Source organism: Lynx canadensis, chromosome E3 (genome assembly GCF_007474595.2).
Source record: "Lynx canadensis isolate LIC74 chromosome E3, mLynCan4.pri.v2, whole genome shotgun sequence".
In the NCBI taxonomy this organism is placed as follows: Eukaryota; Metazoa; Chordata; class Mammalia; order Carnivora; family Felidae; genus Lynx; species Lynx canadensis.
In genome coordinates, this window is record NC_044318.1 from 10,052,333 (window position 1) to 10,065,921 (window position 13,589).

Below are 13,589 nucleotides of genomic sequence, written 5' to 3' on the forward strand. Positions count from 1 at the left end.
TTCCAGCCCGAAGTCGGGTTCTGTACTGACAGCTCAGAGCCTAGAGCCTGCTTCAGATTTTGTGCCTCCCTGTTTCTCTGCCCCTCCCCCACTTATGCTCGGTCTCTCTCTCTCTCTCTAAAATAAACATTTTAAAAGATTGACAGATCAGAAGGGAGCTCATGTTATTTCACCACCTTTTAGGAATACTAAATGGTCTGTTTAATAATAGCTTTAATAAAATCAGATAAACAGAAAAGATGAAACTTCTCTGTCTGGTTTATTTACTTATTTGCATTTCTAATGATAATTCAGAGAAGGCTGTATTTGCAACCAACATGACAGAATCTTAATTGGGAAACAAAATTAAACCTCCTTTCAAGGAAGGATAAAAAATTCTGGGATATTCATAATATAAAATGTTGGTCGGCAATAGGGAATAAACTACTGATACAACATGATTCATCTCTAAAACATGATGTTGCTTCAAAGAAGACAGTTGAGGGCCTCGTGATTTCCATTTATGTGGAGTTCAAAACCAGGCAAAATTAACACGGCAGAACAGTGATCCCCCTTGGCAGGAGAAATGAACTTGAAGGGGGCTGAAAGGAACTTCAGTGATGGAAATGTTCTCTGTGTTGATGTGGGTGTCTACATAATTGTATAGACTGGACAAACTCATTGTAAAGTTATATGTATTCCACTGGATATACATTTTACCTTAATAAAAAATTCCTCTCGTACACAAGTTCTGTCTGCTGGACCTTCTTTACAAATAGTAATTAACTCCTAAAAGTCTAATTCTTTCAAAAATTTCTTTTTCTGAAAATTTAGTGTATTTCCCGGGGAAATAACAAAGCTTGGTAATGGAGAGATTGCTTTTATTCTAAGTAATTTGTGAAATCTACAAGCCAACACAAAATACTTGAATACTTCGGGGCACCTAGGTGGCTCAGTCGGTTAAGCATCTGACTTCAGCTCAGGTCATGATGTTGCAGTTTGTGGGTTTGAGCCCTATGTTGGGCTCTGTGCTGACAGCCTACAGCCTGGAGCCTGCTTCAGATTCTGTGTCTCCCTCTCTCCCCTCCCCTGCTCATACAGTCTCTCTCTGCCTCAAAAATAAACCTAAAGAAAGACTTGACTACTTCAATTAAAAGGGGTTAAATCACCATAGTAAATCTCAATCTAAATATAATCACACAATAAAGAATGCAAAATAGGTTGAATATGTAATTTTTCCCATTCCCTCTCTAGCTAAACTTTTACCAGTAGACTTAGATAATCAGTAGCCTCACTCTTAAACCAGAGAATGAAACTTTTTTCGTAAAAATGCTTTAAAATTAAAACTCAAATCATTAAGTTTGAACTACTTTTACTGCTTCTTTATTTGGGCACTGAAGTGAAATGTTTAAGAGATCAAAGGTAAGATGGGTTAAGAAAATGTGCAACGAACATTAAATGGGACCCAGTGCACAGTGAGAGGGGGAAAAGTTTTTGCCTCATTTTTTTTTTATCTTAGGGCAAGAGAGGGGGAAGGGGGCAGAGGAGGGGAGACAGAATCCCCAGCAGTATACATGCTCAGCACAGAGCCCAACATGGAGCTTAATCCCACGACCCTGGGATCATGACCTGAGCTGAAATCGAGTCAGATGCTCAACTGACTGAGCGACCCAGGCACCCTTAACAGAAGGATCATATTATAAAAAATAGTACTTGATGGGGTGCCTGGCTGGCCCAGTCGGGAGAGCATGCGACTCTTAATCTCTGGTTCATGAGACCAACCCCCAGTTGGGTGTGGAGCCTACTTTAAAAAAATATATACGGTCTTATAAAAAATTAGTAATTGAGTAACAGCACACTTGTCAGTTCCGAGGTTTTTGTTTCCTTGTTTTGACTATTTCTAGCAGAAAACAGGAAAATATTTCATGCAAGGAATTTGGGCACAAAGAGCCTTCGGAAAGAATTTAAAGGAAATACATATTCATGGTAACAAAAATTTCACTTTCTAGACTGGATTTACAGGATGAATATAAGGAAACGAAAACACGTGCCACTGCAGTACAGGACTTTTCAAATTCGTCATGTATGGTCACAATGGCCATAAATGGTCAGAGACTTAAAATAGATGAGCTTGTCACTAAAGAGGTTAAAGACAAAGTATCTTCCAGAACCTGGTTTTTCCCACGGTCAAAGAAACTGCCGTTTTGTGGGTTTTTTTCAGGTCTTTTTAAATTCGGAAAACTTTAAACGTCTTTTATTGTAACCTGGCCATCATTTATCCTACATCTCTCTACTTCTTCATTACAAAGCTACCGAGTCCAAGGTATTGATGCTCTTTTTCTGCTCTAAGACGCATCGATAGAACGGGTGTCTCTGAAACCACTTCCATGGGCCAGGAGATCTAGAATTCTCTCCGGTCAGCCTTTACACGCCGCAGTCCAGTGCCCATGAGTGGTTGGATGCCCAGACACATTTAGGCCACAGGGTTTGCCGTGCGGGGATGGTGATCCTGTCCCTAAAGAGTAGAAACGTGTTGACCCCTGTGGTTACTCACAAGCCACTTAGAACTTTCCTAATATGAACCCCTGCTTTAAGAGCAAGCTTTAATAGCAAGCCTTTAAGACTCATTCGTGCCAAACACCTGTACTGCAGACCGATTCCCAAAACCCGTCACCTAAGATTGTTTAAGCAAGAACTCATTGTCTCACAGAGACAAAGGAATATGCAGGAACATACTGTTGCCATCCCCCGAACCACTGTGTTTACTGCCTCTCTACCATTAATTTCTTCTCTCTGGGCCCTTCCTTTCTTGATTGTTACTAAACATCCTGAACATAGAGGTTCGTACTTGTGACGGAATCCCTGATGGCTCCCCAACTCTGTTCATGTAAAAACCATGTACTGTGATATCTATGATTAGGCACCTCGGACTTCCTACATGGCTGTTATTAAGACTCAGTCACGTGGGCCATACGGAGGCCTTTGCTTACCATGTGCGAGCAGACCACACATGTGCAAGTTCCTCGGTCAAAGAGCTGAGGGGACCCGTCCACATCCGCTGCTAGATAGTTCCAGGCCCTGAGGCAGGAAGAAAGGATGTGAAGAAGGGACAGAAACACACAGGGTATGACAGGATAGGTAACTGTAAACACACAGACAAATCCTTCAAAAGGGAAGATGACAATCTTTATTGTTATTACAAAAGCAATTTTTTTTTTTTTTAACTTCAGTCATTTGAATAATTGCAAGAGCGACTAGGGGCTTAATCCTCACACAGGCATCAAGTCAGGCACAGTAGGTAGCTACAAATCATAAGAAAAAGGTTTCTCTACCTTGGATTCCCACCGTTCCTACCTAGAGAGCATTCTGCCACGCTTTGGAATCAGGTTAAAAACCCCAGCAGACCTACTCCGTTCCCTTGAATTCTCTGGCTTTTTTTTTAAAAATGAGAGCTAGGTATTGTCCTATGCTGTCTAGTAAAACCTAGTCGCTAAATCCTGGCCTGAGAGAGATCCCCATTTCCTTTAGAACAGAAGAAACTTGTCAACTCAGGGGAGTCCATTTCTGAGAGCCCGGGGGGGGGGGTCCCTAAAACGCAGACCTTGGGCTCAGAGCGCAGGTGCACCTCAAGCATGTGGATGGTCCCCTGAGGAGCGCGGGAGCCCCGGGCAGCGGGAAGGAGGCAGCAGGGACTCGGGGGGACGTGCGGAGCCTCGGGAAGCACGAAACGTCCTTCCACCTTGGCTGGCCACAGACCTGAGGTTTCCAGTGGTAGGTTTTAAAGGGCACAGTGGCGTGTGTGGCAAGGTAGAAAAGACAGTTCCCATTCCGACGGCTGCTTGCAAAATTCCGCCTCATCGGACGTGGTGCCTATCCGCTTTTCCCTGACGCTGGAGAATGTACCAGGTTCTCCTGTCCACTCCCCCACCTCCAGGCGCTGAGAACATTCCTTAGTAATTGGCTCGGCTAGCATATTACCGTTTCAAGGAAGCATCGGATTAGAGGTATGTGAAATAGCGTATTAACTGAAGGGAAGTCTCAGTATGTTCTAGGATACCAAAAGTCAACAGTACCCTAGAGCCCAAACCATCACAGGTTGAACCAAACCTACCCGATCTGAATTCTGGCAGTAAATTGGTTCAAATGGAATCCACTGAACTGTCGCGAGGCAAATAAAAACAGTTCCGATTCCACTCACTAGGAAATCTAATCTAACCAACTGACGGCTAGATTGAAACCTACCAAGAAGTCGTCTGAGTTGTGCATGTGAAATTACATTTATTTATTTACCAAGCGGCTGCCACGGCGATCTCTGAAGAAGCAAAGCGTGGACGTATTAGACGGCATCGTGCTAGGGTCACTGAGAAAGGAGGTGGAGGAAATAGAAGCCATGGCATTTGGAGACAGAATATCGTCCCCTAAATCCTTCTGACTGCCGTCTGCCTCACGCACGTCTGTGAGAGGATTACTAGCACAGTTTCTCTGAGAAGGTAGGCCAACCCTGTCCAGAACATCAGATCGTTCAACAGTCCGCTCTAGTGCAGCAAACCAGAATGTTCACAAAGGGTTTTAAAGGTTTCAAAGTCGCCGGATGGTCAGAGCGGTCCTAAGAACGATCTGCCCCTCGACTACCTGAAGTCCCTCCCCAAGGCAGCGAAGCCACCAGGGACGCAGTGGCGGGGCCGTGAGGAAGGCTGACAGCAAGGAGGGCAGCTGAAACGCTGCCCCGTGGGACCGTCCTCACAGACCGCGGAGCGGTGACAGCCGGGGACTAGTGTTCCCGAAGATGCCAGGGAGTCTAGCGGGGTTTTGTCAAGAGTTCATCACGGAAGCAGCGTTTGACCGCAGGCTCGCCTTGTTCTTGGGTCGCAAAACCACATCTGATGGAAAGTATGACCCCAAATATCCCGCAGCACTTCCGTCACGGTCCAAGCTCATCGGCCCCTTCAAAGTCCATCGCATCCCGGAAAAGCCGTTCTCGTGACCAGTGTGAATTACCACTCGATACGGCGAACCGCCTGTACTTTCACAACTTACAAAGGTCTGACATCCGGGTATCACAGATTTCAAGACTTTCAGTTCCAAACGAAGAAATACGCACGGGCTTCATTATTCAAGAACACTTTACTCTCTGTCACCTCGTTTCATGGCGACAGCTGCTCGGTCCGACTCTTTGGGTTTGGTTTTACGTGGACTTTCGCTGGACAAGTCCTTTTTGGCAAATTAAAGACAAGAAACAGATGCTAGATTTACCCCTCTCCCGCAGTCAAGGGTGGAAAATGGCAGTTACTTAAGATGTTCATTTCAAGGATAGCTTTCTTGTCTTAAATTCATTAATTTAAAAAACTATGAATAATCAAGCATGAAAGTTGTATCCAGAACATGAATGCAAAGAGATGCAAAGAAAGTTGTGATTCTAACGTATCTACGCCAAAGCCAGAGAACAAACTGTTTCGGTATCACCCTCATCTGCGGTCAGCTACCCTGTGTTTGCACCGTCAGCCACAGCAGCACACGTGCGCTTGCAGAGAACAGAACGGCAGCACAGGAACCCGAACTGCTTTGGAAGGGCCCGGCATCGCCCACGGCCAGCTCCCTTCACACGCTGCATTTCCCCAACCAGGTCACCGGCCAGGGTCACCAGGAGTTTAAAATCCATCAGCGCTCTTCGACGCGCGCGCACTTCCCAAAGAACTTCAAAGCCCACAGAACGTAAGGTGGTGGTTAAATTAAACAGCGAGGTTTCTTTTAAAGCATCTGATTATTTGCACAAATGTAAAACGAATCCGGTGAGATCTTTCTTTCGTCATTTTACTTATGTTCGTGATCTTTTCTTTTTCAGACGTAGGCCCTTCACAGCCGGCATCCGTTCGTCTTGCGGCGGAGTCTTGGCAACGTGTGCCTGATATTCTCGAAGTGTAAATGTTGTAACAGCAAACAGAACTGGTTTTCAAAAATGAGTTCAGTTTAAAAATGGAAATCTAGTTTTGGAAGTAATTTCAACAACTCTTACGCGTTTAAAGATTCATTAAAATCTAGGCAACTGCTATTCTGTTCCTATTACCTTGGAAGTACAAAAAAGAGGCGTTAAGTACGGATTAGACCTCCCCTATTTCCCCGAAAAATAAAAGCCCAGAGATTTGCAGACATAGTAAAATTTAGCTAAATTTCATGCACTTTAATAGCCACGAGTATGGTTCTAGGGAGCTTTAGGGCAAGAGCTTTGCTCCGTCCCTAAGGTACAGCCTCGTTCATGAAATGCATGGTAATTCGAAAGTTAAGAGAACAGGATTAGATTAAGTTTTATATTTTGTGACTGGAAATACAGTCTGACTAGGCTTTTCTTTTCTGAGGAAGATTACAGGGCACACTACATTAAATACACAATTACAAAGTATCTTATTTCGAGATAAACCACAGTCTAAAAGAGGTCAGGTCTTTGACAAACGGCAACACTGAAAATCAAGGGCGGGGGGGGGGGGGGGGGGGCCTCCCAGGAAACGCAGAAAGCGGCTCTTCCATTTCCTAGTTACTCTCGTTAAAAATTTCAAAGTCACGACAGCTGCGGTCGAAAGTCAGCCTTCCATCTAAAAACCCCCACAATGCTCCAGTGTGGCTCTTCCAAATTACAGGTTAGCAAATTTCCGCTTTGTATTTAAGAAAACAGTCAGTTTCAAATAATAGAAAAACGTCGATACTGTGCTTGATTCCACTGATCACTGCTAACTTCCGTCGGTGCAGATTCGGCGGCTCTAAACAGGTGTTCGTTTATAGCCGCTGGACGAGATGCAGCTTTCGCCAGCAAGGATCATCCAGCCTTTAAAATTACCGACACAGGTAGTAAACGGTGTCGTTTGTAGAAGTGGCACTTGCGACTGATACGGGTTTTCATACTAGATGCATGCAGCTCTTATAAATACTAAAGGAGGCATTTTTTGCCAGGTCTCAACATGCTGTCTTTATTGCAAATTCCACTAATTTAACGAGTGAATGGAATTTTCCGTAGGGGTACAATTTCATTATGCTTTACTTATAAAAACGACAGTATGCTGTTCTTTAAGACAACTTACTGTGTTTAAGAAGTCGTGTTAAAATACAAACTGGCGGAACGTAAGGGACAGACCTACGAAAGCAGCGTCACCGTCGCATAAAGGCGTTTAACTGTATGTATGCATCAGCCATCAAAAGGAGGGGTCCAACGAGTTCTTTCCTTTAATACAAACACGAACATCGTTTGTAAATGCCTCATTTAAAGTAGTGGATAGGGGAAGGAGTTTAGAAAAGTCCAAGCAATAAAAGGTACTCAGTTACTTGGTAAGTTAAAAAGCTAATGCAACAATGTTACATCCAGATAAAAAATATTATTCAAAAGCAATTCAAATACCGAAAAGGATTTCAAATTGAATATTTTATTAACATGGTAGTTGTCTCTGTAACATGTGCACACACACTCGCACACTCAGAATGATCTGCCTGGGGGAAAAAGACTAAGTAGGTCTAAGGGGAAGATGAAAAATAAAAAAATTCCGGTAAGTTTTCATTATTGTAGGCAATTATGTCCACATCACTTACAAAGCTATTGCCAAATCTGTCCAAGGAAGCAGAGTTTGGGAGGGGAGGGGAAAAAAAAACCTGGGGAAAATTCAACAGTGGCATAGCAGAGCTCTCAATATGAGAAAGCTGACATTATGTGGACTTTTGCTGTGAATTTCGTCTTTGCAAAATATGGGGAGAAGTTTGTCAATGGGCAGAAAATGAGAGAAGGCGGTGTGAAGTAGGCTTTTGCAGTCAATTTTCCTCACAGTACTGTGCAGGGTCATCAAGAAAATGCTTAGTCTTTCTCTGGAACCAGTTTCAGAACTTTTCCAATTGCAATGGTTTTACCTAGAAATGAAATTTAAAAAAACACAAACAAAAACCCTTTTCAGTAGTTAACAGCAAAGCTACGTGAGGTATTAAAGCTGATTATTGTAAAACATAAAACTATTTTTCACAATGCAAATTACTGACTGGCTTTACCACCAAAGGTGTGATTTCTCATCAGGTCGTCTCAGTAAGTGGATCTTTGGAGGGTGGGGGGAGCCGAAAAGAAACTACATTTCCTGTTATCACAAACCTGTGTGTGGACAAGTAAATCGTGGAGCGCCTGTACCATGGCATACTATTTGGCAATAAAAAGGAGTGAATTACATACGTGTCCTAACAGAGCCGAACCTCAAAAACGTGCCAAGCAAAATAAACTAGATACTAACGACCACAAAGCGTATGGTTCTATTTATATGGCACGTCCAAAAAAGGCAGAGAGGGAAAGATTTGTGGTTGGCCGGGAAGAGGAATACCAAGTGACCGTAAACAGGTGTAAGGGCTGTTTTTGTTTTTTTTAAGATGTTGTGAATATTCCACAATCAGAATGTGGTCATGACTGTATACCCTGTAAACCTACAAAAATTCATGAAATTGTACACTGAAAACAAGTCAATTTCAACGTATATAAATTCTCTCAATAAAGCTGTTAAGAAGGGTTCTCAGTCCTATTTTAAGAGGTACGAATCCCATCAGGTCACGTGAAGAACTTAAAAGCCAAGCACCTCCTTAGGAAAACAAGTAACTCTGGGGTTAAACACTTTTGCTAGGTTACTTTCTGCTGGCCGACTGATTTTTATCAGGTTCTAACCGGCAACTAAGGTTCTCATTTTGTTACGTGAACAGGACAAACCCAGTGACCAGCTTCACTAGTACTAGATACAGACTTTAAAATAAAACGGAGCCAGTCTCCGTACAGATTTCTCTGAAGGAAGGTTCAGGAACTGGACACATTGTGTTCCCCGTGCTCTGCACAGCTGCTGACACGCAGGAGACACATCGTTTTCTGTCCAACAGAACCGGGACTAACTGAGCTGCCGATTCTGTATCTCAGCTGAGCCACAGTGTTTTATGTAAGGTTTCCCACCGTCTTAAACTTAGTTACCTAAGTCAGAAATACTGATCAGCCACAGGGAGCCATTTACTAAGAGCCGCTGTGTTTTCATGCTACCAAAGACTTTCACGGCCACAAGACAGGAAAAGCACAGTTGTTCAGATTCACTGAGAAGTAGGCAGAAGGACAGCCACACTCACATAAAAACGCTACTAAGCCTCTGTAAAAATTAGGTGCTAAAAGACCATCAGCTTCTGTGTCCCTTTTATCCCCCCCCCAATATCCATGTAGTGAATGTTTTATCAGACTTGATTTTCAAATGTCTTCTGACCACAGAAATGACGTTTTACTGCAGAGGCTCGTATGGCAAAAAACGTGCCTTCCAGGGTTAAGCCCTCCAGGATGGGCTTTAATCACTCACGGTACAAAGGATTTCCTCAGAGAAGGTCTTGCTTAGTAAATAAACTAACTCTCAAAGCCCGCTCCTTGCAAGAGATCAAAATTAAGATTCTTACAACTACAGCATATACTGCTAAAACGCACGGCCGATTCTGTCTGCTGTTCAATTCCCTCCGCTCATAAAACGTTACAGGAATCTGTCACAAAACACGCACCCAAGTTTTCTACAAACTCGTGATGCGTGCGGTACTCTTACCCTCATCCCTTAAGGTAAAGCGCCCCATCTGAGGGAAGTCTTTGAAGGTCTCAAGGCAGATGGTTCCCGCCGTCCTTAAGCGAGCAATGCATACTTGATCTTGTTTCACGAAACGGGGTCGGGTCTTACTTTTCTCTCCTGATTTTTTGTCTACCAAGCAAATTAAGGCCTGTCCAAGAAAAAAGGAGGAGGTCACAACAGTGCCGAGTGAAAGAACCTTTAAGACAAGGAGTGCAGATACAAGTGCCTCACTGGTGCTGATCCGACATGATCAAGATGAGACGGTCTCCGAACCCATACACAAACAAGCCCCCCGGTGCTCTTAATGATCAAAGAATTTCGACTCACTGTTATTTCGACTTCCTCAATGCAGGTGTGAATGTGCAGCACCGCGTTATAGCCTGGGCAGATGATGGACTTGTGCTCTATGATCACTATCTGTCAAACAAAACAATGCACATCTTTATCCCTGGGGTGAAACAGACCTGACCGTCCTGCAGAGCCACTTCGTACCACCGGAATGTGGAACTCACCATCTCGGCAGGACACCAACTGAACTTATTTTTGAGTTAGAAGTGCTGGGTCAAGCGGCCTGATATCCAAGCGTGACCGCGGAGATGCTTCCCCTACCCATCTTCTAGGCCACAGCCCGACTTCAGAAACCCAGCAGGCAGACTACCCTAAGAAGCCTGTCTCTCCAAGCCATCTCCTCCCCGAGGAGTGAAGAAACTCACTGGCACTGCAGCTGGTTCTCATTTGTTTTGTTCCAGCTGTGAACTTCACAGTTTTATCCAATTCTCAATGACTAAGGCCCAGCAGAAGTAAACAGCCTCGTACCCAGCATCAAAACCTATCCTGCCTAGTCATAGGAGCTCGTGACAGAACTCGAAAATTCTGTGAGCTACGCCAGTCGTGCTCCGTCATCCCTGTGGGGAGGTCACGTAGCTAAGAACACGGACACCCTGTGTCTTCGTGTCTGGAAGGGGACTTACTCTGAAGAAACAGACACAGCCTCATTTCCAAGGTGGCTGTGCTCTCCTCAAGGGAAAGACGCTCTGAGCAAAATGTTAGGTCGTAATACTTCTTACCAACAGGTGACCAAAAATAAAAAGGAACTTCCGAAGAATACCACCTCTTGAAGACCGGGTGTGTGTGAGACATCGCGGTGGCCGTGATATGTATGTATGACCTCCCCTATCTCATTCCCCTGCTACACACGATGGAGGGTCACCAGTGATCAGGCAAAGAGCATTTACATTCTAATTGCACATGGAGGGTGAAGACCGCTAAGGCAATTACAATGACTAGTCTACCTGGGCATCAAATGTGCGTCCAGAATGACAAAGATTATTAGGGTCACAAAGGATGAATCCTGGGAGAATCTCTTCCTCTTCAATTCCTTTCAGTCGGATTTTGAGGTTTTCACCTGGGGCTACAGAATCAGTTTCTACATCATCGGAAAGGATTCCAAGAACTTCCACGTTGTGCTTGAAAACAAAAAACAAAAAACAAAAAAAACCACATGCAAATAAACCCCAAACTGGAGGTTTTCGGACACACACGCTGCACGGCAGAATGTAACGTGATCCAAATGGTCCCTTCAAGCCACATTTTCCTGCAAATCGTGGATGAGCCAGAACGTTTATTAACACTGAATCTAACATCTGGATTTGAATTTGATGAACGTCATTTTTATTACGATGATTACATTCTAGGATTCCAAAGGACACCGTTTCTACTACCTCTCAACCCCAGATATCTGAAGAGTGTACATCTCCAAAGTTTTCTGAACAATTAAGCTTTGAAAGAACAGTCACCAGGGGCACCTGGGAGGCTCAGTCAGTTAAGCATCTGACTTCGGCTCAGGTCACGATCTCACGATTCAGGAGTTCGAGGAGCCCCGCATCGGGCTGCGGTCTCAACGCAGAGCCTGTCTGCATCTTCCGTCTCGCTCTCTCTCTCTGCCCCTCCCCCGCTCCATCTCGACAATAAGCATTAAAACTATATACATTAAAAAAAAGAATACCGACTAACGGGTACAGGATTTCCTTCTGGGACGTTGAAAACGTTCTGGAACTTGACAGCGGTGACAGCTGTGAATGTACCAAACGTCACGAATGGTAAAACTGCCATCTCTTACCAGTTATTTAAAAAAAGAGCATACCGGTGGGAAAAAGTGTGAAAAGCAATACCCACAAGCGTTGCCTTACTTTACTCCGTCTCTGCCCCTGGAGAGAATTCGTCTTTTTAAAACACACACCCCAAAACAAAACAACCTGGTGACGGCAGGTAAGGGGCGGCGAATCCAGAATGCACTCTTCCCCCCCACGGCGGGCTGAACTCCAGTCTCTCCCCTCCCCGACCCAAAACGCTCTCCTTTCCCAGAAGGCAGCTTAGACCTTTTTGACAGCTGTCGAAATTCCTTCCAAGAAGTGAGATGGAGCCAGATTTGTCAGCTAAAGTCTTTACGGTAACAGGACAAAGGGGCAGAAACCAGCAGTCCCACCGCACACAGACTAACAAGCACTGTCTGCTACTTTCTGTCCAACAATCCAGCGGGACAACCCCTCTCCCAAACACACTCTTCTACGGCTTAACGCAACGCGGCCAGTCCAATCTTTAAATAATCCAGTTTCAAAAATTAAGACAGAGGCCAACAAATTCTCTTGGTTTATGAAAGGTAAGGGGCACCTGGGCGGCTCAGTCGGTTAAGTGCCCGACTTCAGTTTTAGCCACGATCTCGTGGTTCCTGAGTTCGGGCCCCACATTGGGCTTGCTGCTGTCTACCTGTCAGCACAAAGGCTGCTTGGGATCCTCTGTCCCCCTCTCCCTGCCCCTCCCTTGCTTGCGCGGACTCTCTCAAAAAGTAAGGAAAAAAAAAAAGGCACTAAGGATTGTCTGCTCTAAATACCTCACCTACGTGGAATCATACATCATTTATCTTCTTGTGACCGGCTCCATCCACTTGGCACAAGGCCCCTGAGGCTCATCCATGCTGTAAGCCTATGTCAGAAAAGCTGAATGACAGTCCATTGTACGTACAGACGTTTCGTTTGTCTCATCGGTCAATGGCCACGATCGGCTGCTTCTCCATTTCAGCTTTTTAAGTGGTGCTGTGGATATCGGTTCTCGGTTCTTCGAGGTCTGCCTTCCATTCTTTCGGGTACATGTCCTGAAGTGGAACTGCTGAATCGTGTAATTATTCTATTTTTAAAATGTGGAGCAAACATCGTTATGTTTTGGCATAGCCGCTGCGCACGCTTACATTCTCGCCAACAGCGTACGAGGGTTTTCCAATTTCTCCACACCCTCACCGACATCTGCTCTTTGGTGTTTTGACGGTAGCCATCCTGATGGGAGCGAGGCGCCGTCTCGCTGTGGTTCCGATTTGCATTCCCCTGATGATCGGAGACGCGGAGATCTTTTTCAGGTGCCTGCTGACCAGCTGCACATCTTCGGAGACAGGTGTAAGACCCCTGCTCATTGTTTAGTCGATTGTTTTCTTTTTTTTTTTTTTTGCGGACTTGTATTTTTTTTTTTTTTTAAATTTTGAGAGACAGCAGAGCGTGAGCAGGGGAGGGGACAGAGGGAGACGGAGAGAATCTTCCGCAGGCTCCAAGCTCAGTGAGGAACCCAACCTGGGGCTCGATCCCATGATCCTGGGATCAGGGCCTGAGCCAAAATCAAGAGTTGGACACTCAACCAACTGAGCCAACCAGGCAGGCACCCCGTAGTTCTTGATATATTCTGGATTTAACCCCTTCTCAGATTAATGACATACAATTACTTTCTCCCATTTCGTAGGTTACCTCCCCATTAATTTTTTAATGTAAGATAGGCATCTGTGTCTTTTAAAATATTGAACTCTGTTCCACGGAGACTCAGCAGGACTAAAGCGAACGGAGTTTTTAAGGCTTCCCTAACGGCCACAGCCCTGCTACAGCGACCTGCCCAGCAAGCAGCTGTAACGCGCCTACGAGGACGCCTCCTCTACGGCTAGGGCCTGGCACTAGGTCACTTGCTCACAGCAGACTGTAC

General features: G+C 44.8%; 1 protein-coding gene across 1 annotated transcript in view; it reads right to left on the minus strand.

Annotated features, from left to right (window-relative positions):
• Positions 1–3,143: 3,143 nt before the first annotated feature.
• GSPT1 (G1 to S phase transition 1) overlaps positions 3,144–13,589 on the minus strand; it is a 38,131-nt gene continuing 27,685 nt past the window's right edge. The window contains exons 12-15 of the mRNA XM_030300278.1: positions 10,865–11,038; positions 9,900–9,989; positions 9,552–9,720; positions 3,144–7,863 (exon numbers count right to left, since the gene is read on the minus strand). Of these exons, the coding sequence (XP_030156138.1) occupies positions 7,811–7,863; positions 9,552–9,720; positions 9,900–9,989; positions 10,865–11,038 (486 nt within the window). The 3' untranslated portion in view covers positions 3,144–7,810. The remainder of the gene's footprint in view (positions 7,864–9,551; positions 9,721–9,899; positions 9,990–10,864; positions 11,039–13,589) is intronic.